Source organism: Anomaloglossus baeobatrachus, chromosome 3 (assembly GCF_048569485.1).
Source record: "Anomaloglossus baeobatrachus isolate aAnoBae1 chromosome 3, aAnoBae1.hap1, whole genome shotgun sequence".
Classification (NCBI taxonomy): Eukaryota; Metazoa; Chordata; class Amphibia; order Anura; family Aromobatidae; genus Anomaloglossus; species Anomaloglossus baeobatrachus.
Genome location: NC_134355.1, coordinates 583,712,561 through 583,725,809, shown reverse-complemented (window position 1 = coordinate 583,725,809; position 13,249 = coordinate 583,712,561). Strand labels below are relative to the sequence as shown.

Below are 13,249 nucleotides of genomic sequence, written 5' to 3'. Positions count from 1 at the left end.
GTCTGGGTCTCCCAATGGAGCGACAAAGAAGAAGGGAATTTTGTTTACTTACCGTAAATTCCTTTTCTTCTAGCTCCAATTGGGAGACCCAGCACCCGCCCCTGTTCCCTTCGGGCTGTTGTTTTTTTGTGTACACATGTTGTTCATGTTGAATTGTTTTTTTGGTTCATGGTTTCAGTTCTCCGAACATCCTTCGGATTGAATTTACCTTAGACCAATTTATAAGTTTCCTCCTTCCTGCTTTTGCACCAAAACTGAGGAGCCCGTGATGCACGGGGGGGTGTATAGGCAGAGGGGAGGGGTTTACACTTTTAAGTGTAATACTTTGTGTGGCCTCCGGAGGCAGAAGCTATACACCCAATTGTCTGGGTCTCCCAATTGGAGCTAGAAGAAAAGGAATTTACGGTAAGTAAACAAAATTCCCTTCTTCCTGACCCATATAGCTTTCTATAGTATTCCCCCAGCACCTTGTTGATATCTTTGGGATCTGTGGTTACCCCCCCCGCCCCCTTTGTTTTCATTTTGGAGATTACCATTGTTTTTCTGCTACCCCTTGCCAAATTTGCCAACATTCTCCCTGCCTTATTGCCGAATCTATGAAGATCAGCTTCCTTGTGAGACCAAAAGAGTTGTTCCATTTTTTTGGCCCACTCATCAAAGCCCCTCTTTGCCTCCAACCATCTGTTCCTTGCCGAACTAGACCTATCTACCAGATAATTTGTATATGCTAGCTGCACTGCTTCACAATGGGATTTATATTTCTCATTCGTCCTCCGTTTGATCATGGCCGCATATCCCACCAAACGTCCCCTCAGAACCGCTTTTGCCGTTTCCCAGAACAATAGTCTCCCTTTGTTCCTTGTTGTCCTCTGTGAATTCTTCCCACCACTCTCGCAGTTTCTTGTGAAAATGATCCTGTCTGAGGAGGAACGACGGGAATCTCCATATAATGTCAGAACCTCTCCTGAAATTCTCTCTGATGTCCACTCTCACCGCACTGTGATCATAGATCACATATTCTCAATCACGCAGTTTTTTGCTCCATTCACAAGATCCCGAGACATCCAAATTTGATCTATGTGCGACCAGCTGTCATGTGGGTAGGAGAAGTGTGTATATTCCCTATCGTGTGGGTGGGTTAGCCTCCATATATCTTTTCTGCCCTATATCTTCTAATGATACATCCCTGTTTACCATTCGCTTGTCCCCGGGACCCTTCTCCCCCACCCCCTCCCCTCTCCTTCTGTCTTCAGCCGAGTTCGGTACTGTGTTGAAGTCTCCCGCCACTATGATGTTGGGTGCCTCATCTGATAGTATGATAGCTTTCATATTATCATGAAACGTAATCTGATGCAAGTTTGGACCATATATATTGTAAATACTGAGTGTACCCGCTGGACTAGTAATTGTTAGATGTTGCCACCTTCCCTGATCATCTTCCTCATGAGCCACTACTTCATGGCTGAGCTGTTTATCAAAATCAATGTGCCCGCCTTCCTACCTTGCGCCGGTGCCCCATACACTGAACCTACCCAGAATTTCTTCATGCGAAAAAAATCCTCCCTCCCCAAATGGGTTTCTTGTAGTAGAGCAATATCTGTTTTTAATCTTTTCAGGTGCCTTAGGATCATTGCTCGCTTGTTGGGTGATCTTAGGCCCTTAACGTTCCACGTTGTTAATTGTACCATTTTTGCCTAAGTAGACTACTCTTACCATTTCCATCTCTCAAGACCTCAGCATCAGTGGAGACGAGACGGCTAACTCTAAATTCACAGATGGCTCCTCCAGAATGACACTTCCTTTCCTCAACTTGTAAATATAACCCAGAACAACAAAGAAAAAACAAATAACGGACAATTATGCAACATGTTCTTTTTGAGGAAGTGTCGGCGCTTTTCGCCATGTCAGTGACTTCCCCTTTTCCTAGCCAACATATGAAGCTCCCTAGTCACCCCCCTTAACAAACATATCCTGTACTTTATCCCCCCGCATAACATGCATTGACCGCAAATACTATGTCAGTATTAATGCAATATGGTAAATATGGAAAAACATTCGTGAGATAAACAATCGGGACAGTCTTGAAATTGGGGCACTGTCCAGCCGAATGGACCGAATCTGCTATGCATGGATCTAGTAAGCAATCCAGAGGAAAAAAAAAAGAGAGAGGGGGGAGGAGCAAAGAGAAAAAAAAAAGTTTAGTGGGACCTCCTTCCCTCCTCCTCGTGGCACCTCTCCCCTCTCATCTTAATGCAATAACATGAGCGTCTTTTCTTGGTTGAGGAAAACAAAAAAGAAAAACAAAAACAGGGTAAACCCACTCACAAATCATGTGTCCGGATTCTTCTCCGGTCGCTGGTCCCTGAGACCCGACTTAGGACTGTGCTGCTGGATTGGACTTAAGGCCGCTTTACACGCTGCGATATCGGTACCGATATTGCTAGCGTGCGTTCCCGCCCCCATCGGTTGTGCGACATGGGCAAATCGCTGCCCGTGTCGCACAGCATTGGCCGGACCCGTCACACATACTTACCTTCCCTGCGACGTTGCTGTGACAGGCGAACCGCCTTTTTTCTAAAGGGGCGGTCCGTGTGGCGTCACAGCGACGTCACTGAGCGGCCATCCAAGAGAAGCGGAGATGAGCGGGACGTAACATCCCGCCCACCTCCTTCCTTCCGCATTGGGGCCGGCGGCAGGTAAGGAGAGGTTCCTCGTTCCTGCGGCGTCACACGGAGCGATGTGTGCTGCCGCAGGAGCGACGAACTACTTCGTACCTGCAGCTCCAACGTTATTCGAGAATGGACCCCCATGTCACCGATGAGCGATTTTGCACGTTTTTGCGACGATGCAAAATCGCTCATAGGTGTCACACGCAACGGCATCGCTAATGCGGCCGAATGTGCATCACAAATTCTGTGACCCCAGCGACTTCGCATTAGCGATGTCGTAGTGTGTAAAGGCCGCTTTAGTCTCCTCTCTCCTCCGACCTCACTTTGCACTTGCCCTCTGTGTTGTTCCTTCTCTTCCCAAGCCTGTGGGGTATCCTCTTCCGTTGGTGCCTCCTCCGCTGGATCCTCTGTCCTGTCCTCCCGTCCGGTTCTTGTCGTGCTCTGACATGAGGGTGTTTTCCGCTTCCTTGTGATCTTTATAGTATGTGAACGAGCCATTAGGGTTTCTGACTTTTAGTATAGCTGGGTAGAGCAGCTGGCATTTTACTCTTTTGTTGTACAAGAATGTGCATATTTTACTGAATTCCTTCCTTCTCTTAGAAACATGAGCAGAGTAGTCTGTCTGAAGATTAGCAGTCTGTTGCCTTTGTACTGTAATGGGCGTTTTCGGTCTCTTCAAGCCCTCAGTATTTCCTCTTTGTGTTTGTAGTCGAGATATTTGACTATCACCTGTCTGGCTCTTGGTGCGGGTTTATTACTTGAATTTTGTCCTTTCCCTTTGTTCACCTCCTGTTGCCTCAGTGGTCCCACTCTGTGGGCCCTCTCCACTCTAAACTTTGCTTTTATGCCTAGGGCCTGTGGTAGCTCCTGCTCACATATGCTGTCTAGCTGTCCCAAAGATACCGATTCTGGCAGCCCCACAATACGCAGGTTGTTGCGTCTTGATCTGTTTTCTAGATCTTCTGCCTTGTCTTTTAAATATTCATTGGATTTCACAAGATTTGCAATTTGCTCCTGCATGCTCTGGATTACATCCTCAGAATCAGAAATTCTCTGTTCTGTGTCTGTTAGTCTATTAGCGTGGTCGTTTAACTGCTTTTGTATATTGGCAAGTGAATTTTGTATAACTGCCTCAATGGCCACTTTTATTTCTTTAGACAGGTGAGAGGCCACTTCTATTGCCAGTTTTTTGTAATCCACATTGAACTCTTGCGGTTGCTCTTTATGACCTGCAGGTGGTGCTGTTCCCTTAGATTTTCTTGTCTGTGCTGATCCTCTTTCTTCTCCCAGTAATTTTCCAGATTGTAATAACTTTGTGCTTGCACGTTTTTTGTTTATTTTAAAAGGGGTATTAATGATTTTTTCTTTGTCGCTCCATTGGGAGACCCAGACAATTGGGGTGTATAGCTTCTGCCTCCGGAGGCCACACAAAGTATTACACTTAAAAGTGTAAAGCCCCTCCCCTTCTGCCTATACACCCCCCCGTGCATCACGGGCTCCTCAGTTTTTATGCTTTGTGCGAAGGAGGCACACATGCACGCATAGCTCCACAATTTAGTCAGCAGCAGCTGCTGACTATATCGGATGGAAGAAAAGAGGGCCCATAACAGGGCCCCCGGCATGCTCCCTTCTCACCCCACTCTGGTCGGCGGTGCTGTTAAGGTTGAGGTACCCATTGTGGGTACATAGGCAGGAGCCACATGCTGTTTTCCTTCCCCATCCCTTAAGGGCTCTGGGTGAAGTGGGATCCTAATCGGTCTCCAGGCACTGGGACCGTGCTCCCTCCGCAGCCCCTGGGGAATCTGCTGGACAGGAGCCGGGTATCGTCAGGGACAAGGCCCTGCTACTGTGAGGTACTCTGTGTCCCCTTGGGGACGGCGCATGGAGCGCTTGTGTCATACACGCTGCAGCACTGCTGGGTGTGTTAGTGCGCCGGGGACTACCGCGCTGGCCGCGCTTGTTTGCCGGCCGCGCTTATAACTTTACTCCCCGGCTTCTGCGGCTTAGTACCGCATACTCCCGCCCCCGGGCCTGCCAGTCAGGGGAAGGGAGGGACGCTGCACTGGACGTCAGCGCTGAGGGCTGGAGCATACTTTGTATCCTCCTCCCCCCTCACTGAGCACCGTGGGGCACCAGATTCCCGCACTTTCTAGGGCACGCCCACGGCCCCCTCCTCCCCACAGAACGCCGGCAGCCATTCCTGTCAGCACTTCTGAAGCTGGAGAGGAGAGACAACACGGCTCTGGGAGGCCCAGGCAGGGAATCTGGTGGTCACACAACCGCTTTGGGCGGTCGGTAAGCCGCACCTGTTACTAGGTGCTGGCCCCCCTGGGTGCCGAAGTGTATTTATATATATGCTTATATGATATACATTTTCTCTGTACTGTCGCACTGTTGATTTTTGGCTATATACCCTCCCGGATTGTACTCAGAGGAGAAAACAGCATGTCGTCCGCAAAAAGCAAGGGTGCCAAAGCACAGGCTTACTTTGCAACCTGTACCTCATGTGCGGCTATACTACCGGCAGGTTCCACCTACCCTCATTGTGTGCAATGCTCGGCCCCTGTGGCACTTACTCAGCCGGAGCCCCTGCCACTGGTGACCCAGGTGGAACCACCTGCTACTACTGTCCAGGTGACAGGGACGGAGTTTGCAGTATTCGCTGACAAACTTTCTGAGTCTATGGATAAATGGTCTGCTAAGATACTAGAAGCCTTGCAGTCCAGACCGGTAACACAGGCTCCGGGCACTGTTGAATCATTGACCCCAGGCCCCCCTCGGTTGGAGCAGCAAAGTGCTCCTGGGGTGACTCATAGGTTCCACGGTGAGGTCTCCGACACGGACCGCAGTCCCAGACCGCCTAAGCGGGCTCGCTGGGAGCTTCCCTCGACTTCATCACACTGCTCAGGGTCTCAGCAGGAGGACTCTCTAGAGGATGAAGCAGAGGTGGCAGATCAGGATTCTGATCCTGAGGCCGCTCTCAACCTAGATACACCTGAAGGAGACGCCATAGTGAATGACCTTATAGCGTCCATCAATCAGGTGTTGGATCTTTCTCCCCCAGCTCCTCCAATTGAGGAGTCAGCTTCTCAGCAGGAGAACTTCCGTTTTAGGTTTCCCAAGCGTACAATTAGTACTTTTCTGGATCACTCCGACTTCAGAGAGGCAGTCCAGAAACACCGAGCTTGTCCAGATAAGCGCTTTTCTAAGCGCCTTATGGACACACGTTATCCCTTCCCCCCTGACGTGGTCAAGGGTTGGGCTCAGTGTCCCAAGGTGGATCCTCCAGTCTCCAGACTGGCGGCTAGATCCATAGTTGCAGTGGAAGATGGGGCTTCACTCAAAGATGCCACTGACAGACAGATGGAGCTCTGGTTGAAATCCATCTATGAAGCTATCGGCGCGTCCTTTGCTCCGGCATTCGCAGCCGTATGGGCACTCCAAGCTATCGCAGCTTGTCACTCGCAGATTAATGCAGTCACACGTGCCTCTGCTCCGCAGGTGGTGTCCTTAACCTCTCAGGCGTCGGCGTTTGCGTCCTACGCCATTAATGCTATCCTGGACTCTGCGAGCCGTACGGCGGTAGCATCCGCCAATTCGGTGGCAGTCCGCAGGGCCATGTGGCTACGTGAATGGAAGGCAGACTCTGCTTCCAAAAAGTTCTTAACCGGTTTGCCATTTTCTGGCGACCGCCTGTTTGGTGAGCGATTGGATAAAATCATTAAACAGTCCAAGGGAAAGGACTCATCCTTACCCCAGTCCAAACCAAACAGACCTCAACAACGGAAGGTACAATCGAGGTTTCGGTCCTTTCGGCCCGCGGGCAGGTCTCAATTCTCCTCGTCCAACAGGCCACAGAAGGGTCAGAGGAACTCCGATTCATGGCGGTCTAAGTCACGACCTAAAAAGACCGCCGGAGGAACCGCTCCCAAAGCGGCCTCCTCATGACTTTCGGCCTCTTCAAACCGCATCCTCGGTCGGTGGCAGGCTCTCCCGCTTTTGCGACGCCTGGCTGCCACAGGTACAAGACCGTTGGGTGAGAGACATTCTGTCTCACGGTTACAGGATAGAGTTCAGCTCTCGTCCTCTGACTCGATTCTTCAGAACATCTCCGCCCCCCGAGCGAGCCGATGCTCTTCTTCAGGCGGTGAGCACTCTGAAGGCAGAAGGAGTGGTGATCCCTGTTCCTCTTCAGCAACAGGGTCACGGTTTTTACTCCAACTTGTTTGTGGTGCCAAAAAAGGACGGATCTTTCCGTCCTGTTCTGGACCTAAAACTGCTCAACAAAAACGTAAAAACCAGGCGGTTCCGGATGGAATCGCTCCGCTCCGTCATCGCCTCAATGTCCCAAGGAGATTTCCTATCATCAATCGACATCAAAGATGCTTATCTCCACGTACCGATTGCACCAGAGCATCAGCGCTTCCTACGTTTCGCCATAGGGGACGAACACCTTCAGTTCGTGGCACTGCCTTTCGGCCTGGCGACAGCCCCACGGGTTTTCACCAAGGTCATGGCAACAGTGGTAGCAGTCCTACACTCTCAGGGACACTCGGTGATCCCTTACTTAGACGATCTGCTTGTCAAGGCACCCTCTCAAGTGGCATGCCAACACAGCCTGAACATTGCTCTGGAGACTCTCCAGAGATTCGGGTGGATCATCAATTTCCCAAAGTCAAATCTGACACCGGCCCAATCACTGACATATCTTGGCATGGAGTTTCATACTCTCTCAGCGATAGTGAAACTTCCGCTGGACAAACAGCGTTCACTACAGACAGGGGTGCAATCTCTCCTTCAAGGCCAGTCACACCCCTTGAGGCGCCTCATGCACTTCCTAGGGAAGATGGTGGCAGCAATGGAGGCAGTTCCTTTTGCGCAGTTTCATCTGCGTCCACTTCAATGGGACATTCTCCGCAAATGGGACAGGAAGTCGACGTCCCTCGACAGGAACGTCTCCCTTTCTCAGGTAGCCAAAGCCTCCCTTCGGTGGTGGCTTCTTCCCACGTCATTGTCGAAGGGGAAATCCTTCCTACCCACATCCTGGGCGGTGGTCACGACGGACGCGAGTCTGTCAGGGTGGGGAGCGGTCTTTCTCCACCACAGGGCTCAGGGTACCTGGACTCAGCCAGAGTCCTCCCTTCAGATCAATGTTCTGGAGATAAGGGCAGTGTACCTTGCCCTAAAGGCGTTCCAGCCGTGGCTGGAAGGCAAGCAGATCTGAATTCAGTCGGACAACTCCACCGAGGTGGCATACATCAACCACCAAGGCGGAACACGCAGTCGGCAAGCCTTCCAGGAAGTCCGGCGGATTCTGCTGTGGGTGGAAGCCACAGCCTCCACCATATCCACAGTTCACATCCCGGGCGTAGAAAACTGGGAAGCAGACTTTCTCAGTCGCCAGGGCATGGACACAGGGGAATGGTCCCTTCACCCGGACGTGTTTCAAGAGATCTGTTGCCACTGGGGGATGCCGGACGTCGACCTAATGGCGTCCCGGCACAACAACAAGGTCCCGGCATTCATGGCACGGTCTCAAGATCACAGAGCTCTGGCGGCGGACGCATTAGTTCAGGATTGGTCGCAGTTTCAACTGCCTTATGTGTTTCCTCCTCTGGCACTGCTGCCCAGAGTGTTACGCAAGATCAGGTCCGACTGCCGCCGCGCCATCCTCGTCGCTCCAGACTGGCCGAGGAGGTCGTGGTACCCGGATCTGTGGCATCTCACGGTGGGCCAACCGTGGGCACTACCAGACCGACCAGACTTGCAGTCTCAAGGGCCGTTTTTCCATCTGAATTCTGCGGCCCTCAACCTTACTGTGTGGCCATTGAGTCCTGGATCCTAGCGTCTTCAGGGTTATCTCAAGAGGTCATTGCCACTATGAGACAGGCCAGGAAACCAAGGTCCGCCAAGATCTACCACAGGACGTGGAGGATATTCTTATCCTGGTGCTCTGTTCAGGGTTTTACTCCCTGGCCATTTGCCTTGCCCACTTTTCTTTCCTTCCTTCAATCCGGATTGGAAAAGGGTTTGTCGCTCGGCTCCCTTAACGGACAAGTCTCAGCGCTCTCTGTGTTTTTTCAGAAGCGCCTAGCCAGACTTCCACAGGTACGCACGTTCCTGCAGGGGGTTTGTCACATAGTCCCTCCTTACAAGCGTCCGTTAGAACCCTGGGATCTGAACAGGGTGCTGATGGCTCTTCAGAAACCACCTTTCGAGCCAATGAAGGATATTTCTCTTTCACGCCTTTCGCAGAAAGTGGTCTTCCTCGTAGCAGTCACATCACTTCGGAGAGTGTCTGAGCTAGCAGCGCTGTCATACAAAGCCCCTTTCCTGGTGTTTCACCAGGACAAGGTGGTTCTGCGTCCGGTTCCGGAATTTCTCCCTAAGGTGGTATCCCCCTTTCATCTCAATCAGGATATCTCCTTACCTTCTTTTTGTCCTCATCCAGTTCACCAATGTGAAAAGGATTTGCACTTGTTAGATCTGGTGAGAGCACTCAGACTCTACATTTCTCGTACGGCGCCCCTGCGCCGCTCGGATGCACTCTTTGTCCTTGTCGCTGGCCAGCGTAAAGGGTCACAGGCTTCCAAATCAACCCTGGCTCGGTGGATCAAGGAACCAATTCTCGAAGCCTACCGTTCTTCTGGGCTTCCGGTTCCCTCAGGGCTGAAGGCCCATTCTACCAGAGCCGTGGGTGCGTCCTGGGCTTTGCGGCACCAGGCTACGGCTCAGCAGGTGTGTCAGGCGGCTACCTGGTCGAGCCTGCACACTTTCACGAAACACTATCAGGTGCATACCTATGCTTCGGCAGATGCCAGCCTAGGTAGGCGAGTCCTTCAGGCGGCGGTTGCCCACCTGTAGGAAGGGGCCGTTTTTACGGCTCTATTACGAGGTATTATTTTACCCACCCAGGGACTGCTTTTGGACGTCCCAATTGTCTGGGTCTCCCAATGGAGCGACAAAGAAGAAGGGAATTTTGTTTACTTACCGTAAATTCCTTTTCTTCTAGCTCCAATTGGGAGACCCAGCACCCGCCCCTGTTCCCTTCGGGCTGGTTTTCTTTGTGTACACATGTTGTTCATGTTGAATGGTTTTCAGTTCTCCGAACTTCCTTCGGATTGAATTTACTTTAGACCAATTTTTAAGTTTCCTCCTTCCTGCTTTTGCACCAAAACTGAGGAGCCCGTGATGCACGGGGGTGTGTATAGGCAGAAGGGGAGGGGCTTTACACTTTTAAGTGTAATACTTTGTGTGGCCTCCGGAGGCAGAAGCTATACACCCCAATTGTCTGGGTCTCCCAATTGGAGCTAGAAGAAAAGGAATTTACGGTAAGTAAACAAAATTCCCTTCATTTACCTTTTGGGAAGATTGGCCAGATCTGTTCCCCCTACACTGCTGGCCTGCATTTTCCTCCTGCCCTCCTAATCCTCCATGCACCCCTTCAGCTCCACCTTCTTCTTCCTCTCTCTCTGTTCCTTCTATGTCTCCTGCATCTTCCCATTGCGATCCTCCCTCTTCTGACCCCTGCATCCACTGCTCTGCAGGATCAGTGATCTCTGCCTCCTCATTTACATCCTCCATTTCTCTCCCTCTCTGGCCCAGCGTTGCTGTTTCTCTTGCCTTGTTTTCTGGCACCTCCCCCAGCAGACTTGCCGGCACCATGCTTATCTCCTCCATGCCCTGCAGACATTCAGCGGTGCTGCTCCTCCAGGATCCCTCTCCACTGCTAGCACTCCGTAGCAGGTACCGCTCCATGCCTGCCGTCCTCCTGTTCCCCGCTGTGTTACTTGCAAAGGGGCCACGTGAACGGGGGAGCTTTATTCTGACTGATTCCACGGGGGGTCGCGTGAGCTTCTTCTTTATGCCTCCACCTCAGCCAGGACCGGATCCGGAAGTTCCATATTTTATTTTTATTTTAGTTAGCCATTAAAAGGCATCACAACTACAAAATTTTAATTTTGTTTCTCTCACTGAAAGCAATCAATCATGGTTGCAGTCAGACTCGCCCCCAGCCTGTGTGACAGCGTCTGACTGCAACCAATCACAGGCGCTTTCTGCGGGTCAGTGTAGATTTCAGTAAAAATAAATACAAAAATTGGCGTAGGATCCCTCTATATTATGATACCCAAAGCAGAGAAAGCATATGGCTACAGGCTGCAGCCCCCAGCCGTGTGCTTATCTTGGCTGTGTATCAAAATAAGAGGAGCCACATGAGACTATTTTTTTTTTTTAATTATTTACATAAAATTTTTTAAAAAAACAGCGTGCGGCCTTCCCCCTCCCCTCCCACATTTTGATACCCAGCCATGATAAAGCCTGATACCTATGGCTGCTATTATCAGGCTGGGTAAACCCATGCTTATAGCCCCCCCCCCAGCCTAATAATAGCAGCCTGCAGTCGTTCAACATTGCCGCATCTGTTAGATGTGACAATCCCAGCGCTTTACCCAGCTCTTCCCAATTGCCCTGGTTCAGTGGCAATCGGGGCTTCAAGAGGTTAATCACAGCTCACAGTGACCTGTGATCGCAAACAGACATGCTGTCACACAGTTGGGGGCGCGTCTGACTGCAACAAATCACAGATACCGGTGGGCAGGGAAAGAAGTGCATATACAATGAAGGTTATGAGTGGCCCTGAACATGAATGAGCGGCCACGGGAGCAGTTTTAGCCGTGCAGGAGACTCGGTGGCTAGAGGCCGCGTGCTTTATTATTTTTTTCCTTATTTTTTCCATTTTTTTTGTATTATCTGAATGCTGGATCAATACCCGGAATTCCCTGAGAATTCCAGGCCTGGGCCCAGCACTCGGGTACGTGTGAAACCACGTGGATCTGAACTTGTACAGTCTGGGTCCGCCCATCACTAGTTATTATTTCAAATTGTTTTATGTATATATAGGTAATCTTTTGAGTTGTTCTATCAACTTGGCCATAGCCATAACAAAATGTCTGACTTTGTCTTCCCCAGGCTGCAGGAAGTGTACAGCACAGGCTGCAGCTTTACATCGAGGATCAGTTACTGCCTTACAGCATGACAGTGTACGAAGCAGTGAGAGAGTACAGCATAGAGACAGAGGAGGACAGAGAGTCCACAGAAAATGAAATTAATCCTCTAGGAAGAGCCAGTATCTGGAACGACACCCACACTATCTGGTAAGAGCCCCCTGTGTGTATGCAGCTTTGTCAGAACACCCCAGTCTGTTTCTTTTTACTTTCCTTTCACATTAGAGAGCGATATCAGCAATATCTGTCAATTGCAGGTACAAAACAGTTAGACAAGAAGAGGAGAGGACCAAGAATAAAGCAAGGGGCAAGCGAGGTCGTGCCCAAACTGCACCAACCAAAACATCTCCTAGGAATTCAAAGAAACATGATGTATCGTGGCACGGTAAGGTTATGTCTGACTTAATACTAATAATAATCTTTATATAGCGCCAACATATTCCATAGCACTTTACATTTCACAGGTGACACATACAGAGTAACACAATTCCACAGATACCCAGAGCAGTGGTGGCTGTGCTTACAAACTTAAGGGTACTTTACACGCTGCGACATCGCTACCGATATATTGTCGGGGTCACGTCGTTAGTGACGCACATCCGGCGCCGGTAGCGACATCGCAGCGTGTGACACAAATGAGCGACGATCAACGAGCACAAAAACGTGAAAAATCGTTGCTCGTTGACACGTTTTTCATTTCCTTAATATTGTTGCTGCTGCAGGTACGATGTTGTTCGTCGTTCCTGCAGCAGCACACATCGCTATGTGTGACACCGCAGGAACGACGAACATCTCCTTACCTGCGTCCACCGGCAATGAGGAAGGAAGGAGGTGGGTGGTATGTTCTGGCCGCTCATCTCCGCCCCTCCGCTTCTATTGCCCGGCCGTTTAGTGACGCTGCAGTGACGTCGCTATGACGCCGAACGCCCCTCCCCCTTGAGGGAGGGATTGTTCTGCGGTCAAAGTGACGTCGCAGACAAGGTATGTGTATGTGACACTGCCGTAATGATAATGTTCGCTACGGCAGCGATCACCAAATGTTGCACCAACGACGGGGGCGGGTGCTATCGCGCTCTACATCGCTAGCGATCGCTAGCGATGTCGCAGCGTGTAAAGCACCTTTTACAGTCTGTGAATCCTAATGGGCACATTGCACTCCTTCTGTGTATCCGTATTTCCTAACAAAGCTAGGAGCAAGCAGAGGGCATCATCGCTTGACACTGACAACTGTGACACTGGATAGTTGCCAAATTATCTAGATTATCAAATTCTTGTACAGTCATGGCCAAAAGTTTTGAGAATGACACCAAAATTATATTTTCACATGATCTGTTGCCCTCTGGTTTTTAATTGTGTTTGTCTGATGTTTACATCACATACAGAAATATAATTGCAATCATATTATGAGTACCAAAAGGTTATATTGACAGTTAGGAGTGCTTCACACACAGCGAGCTCACTGCCGAGATCGCTGCTGAGTCACGCTTTTTGTGACGCAGCAGTGACCTCATTAGCGATCTCGCTGTGTGTGACAATGAGCAGCGATCTGGCCCCTGCTGCGAGATCGCTGCTCGT

General features: G+C 50.4%; 1 protein-coding gene across 1 annotated transcript in view; it reads left to right on the top strand.

Moving 5' to 3' along the window:
• LOC142296903 (E3 ubiquitin-protein ligase TRIP12-like) overlaps nt 1–13,249 on the top strand; it is a 498,462-nt gene that overhangs the window by 368,402 nt on the left and 116,811 nt on the right. The window contains exons 25-26 of the mRNA XM_075341010.1: nt 11,640–11,824; nt 11,932–12,059. Coding sequence (XP_075197125.1) covers nt 11,640–11,824; nt 11,932–12,059 — 313 coding nt within the window. The remainder of the gene's footprint in view (nt 1–11,639; nt 11,825–11,931; nt 12,060–13,249) is intronic.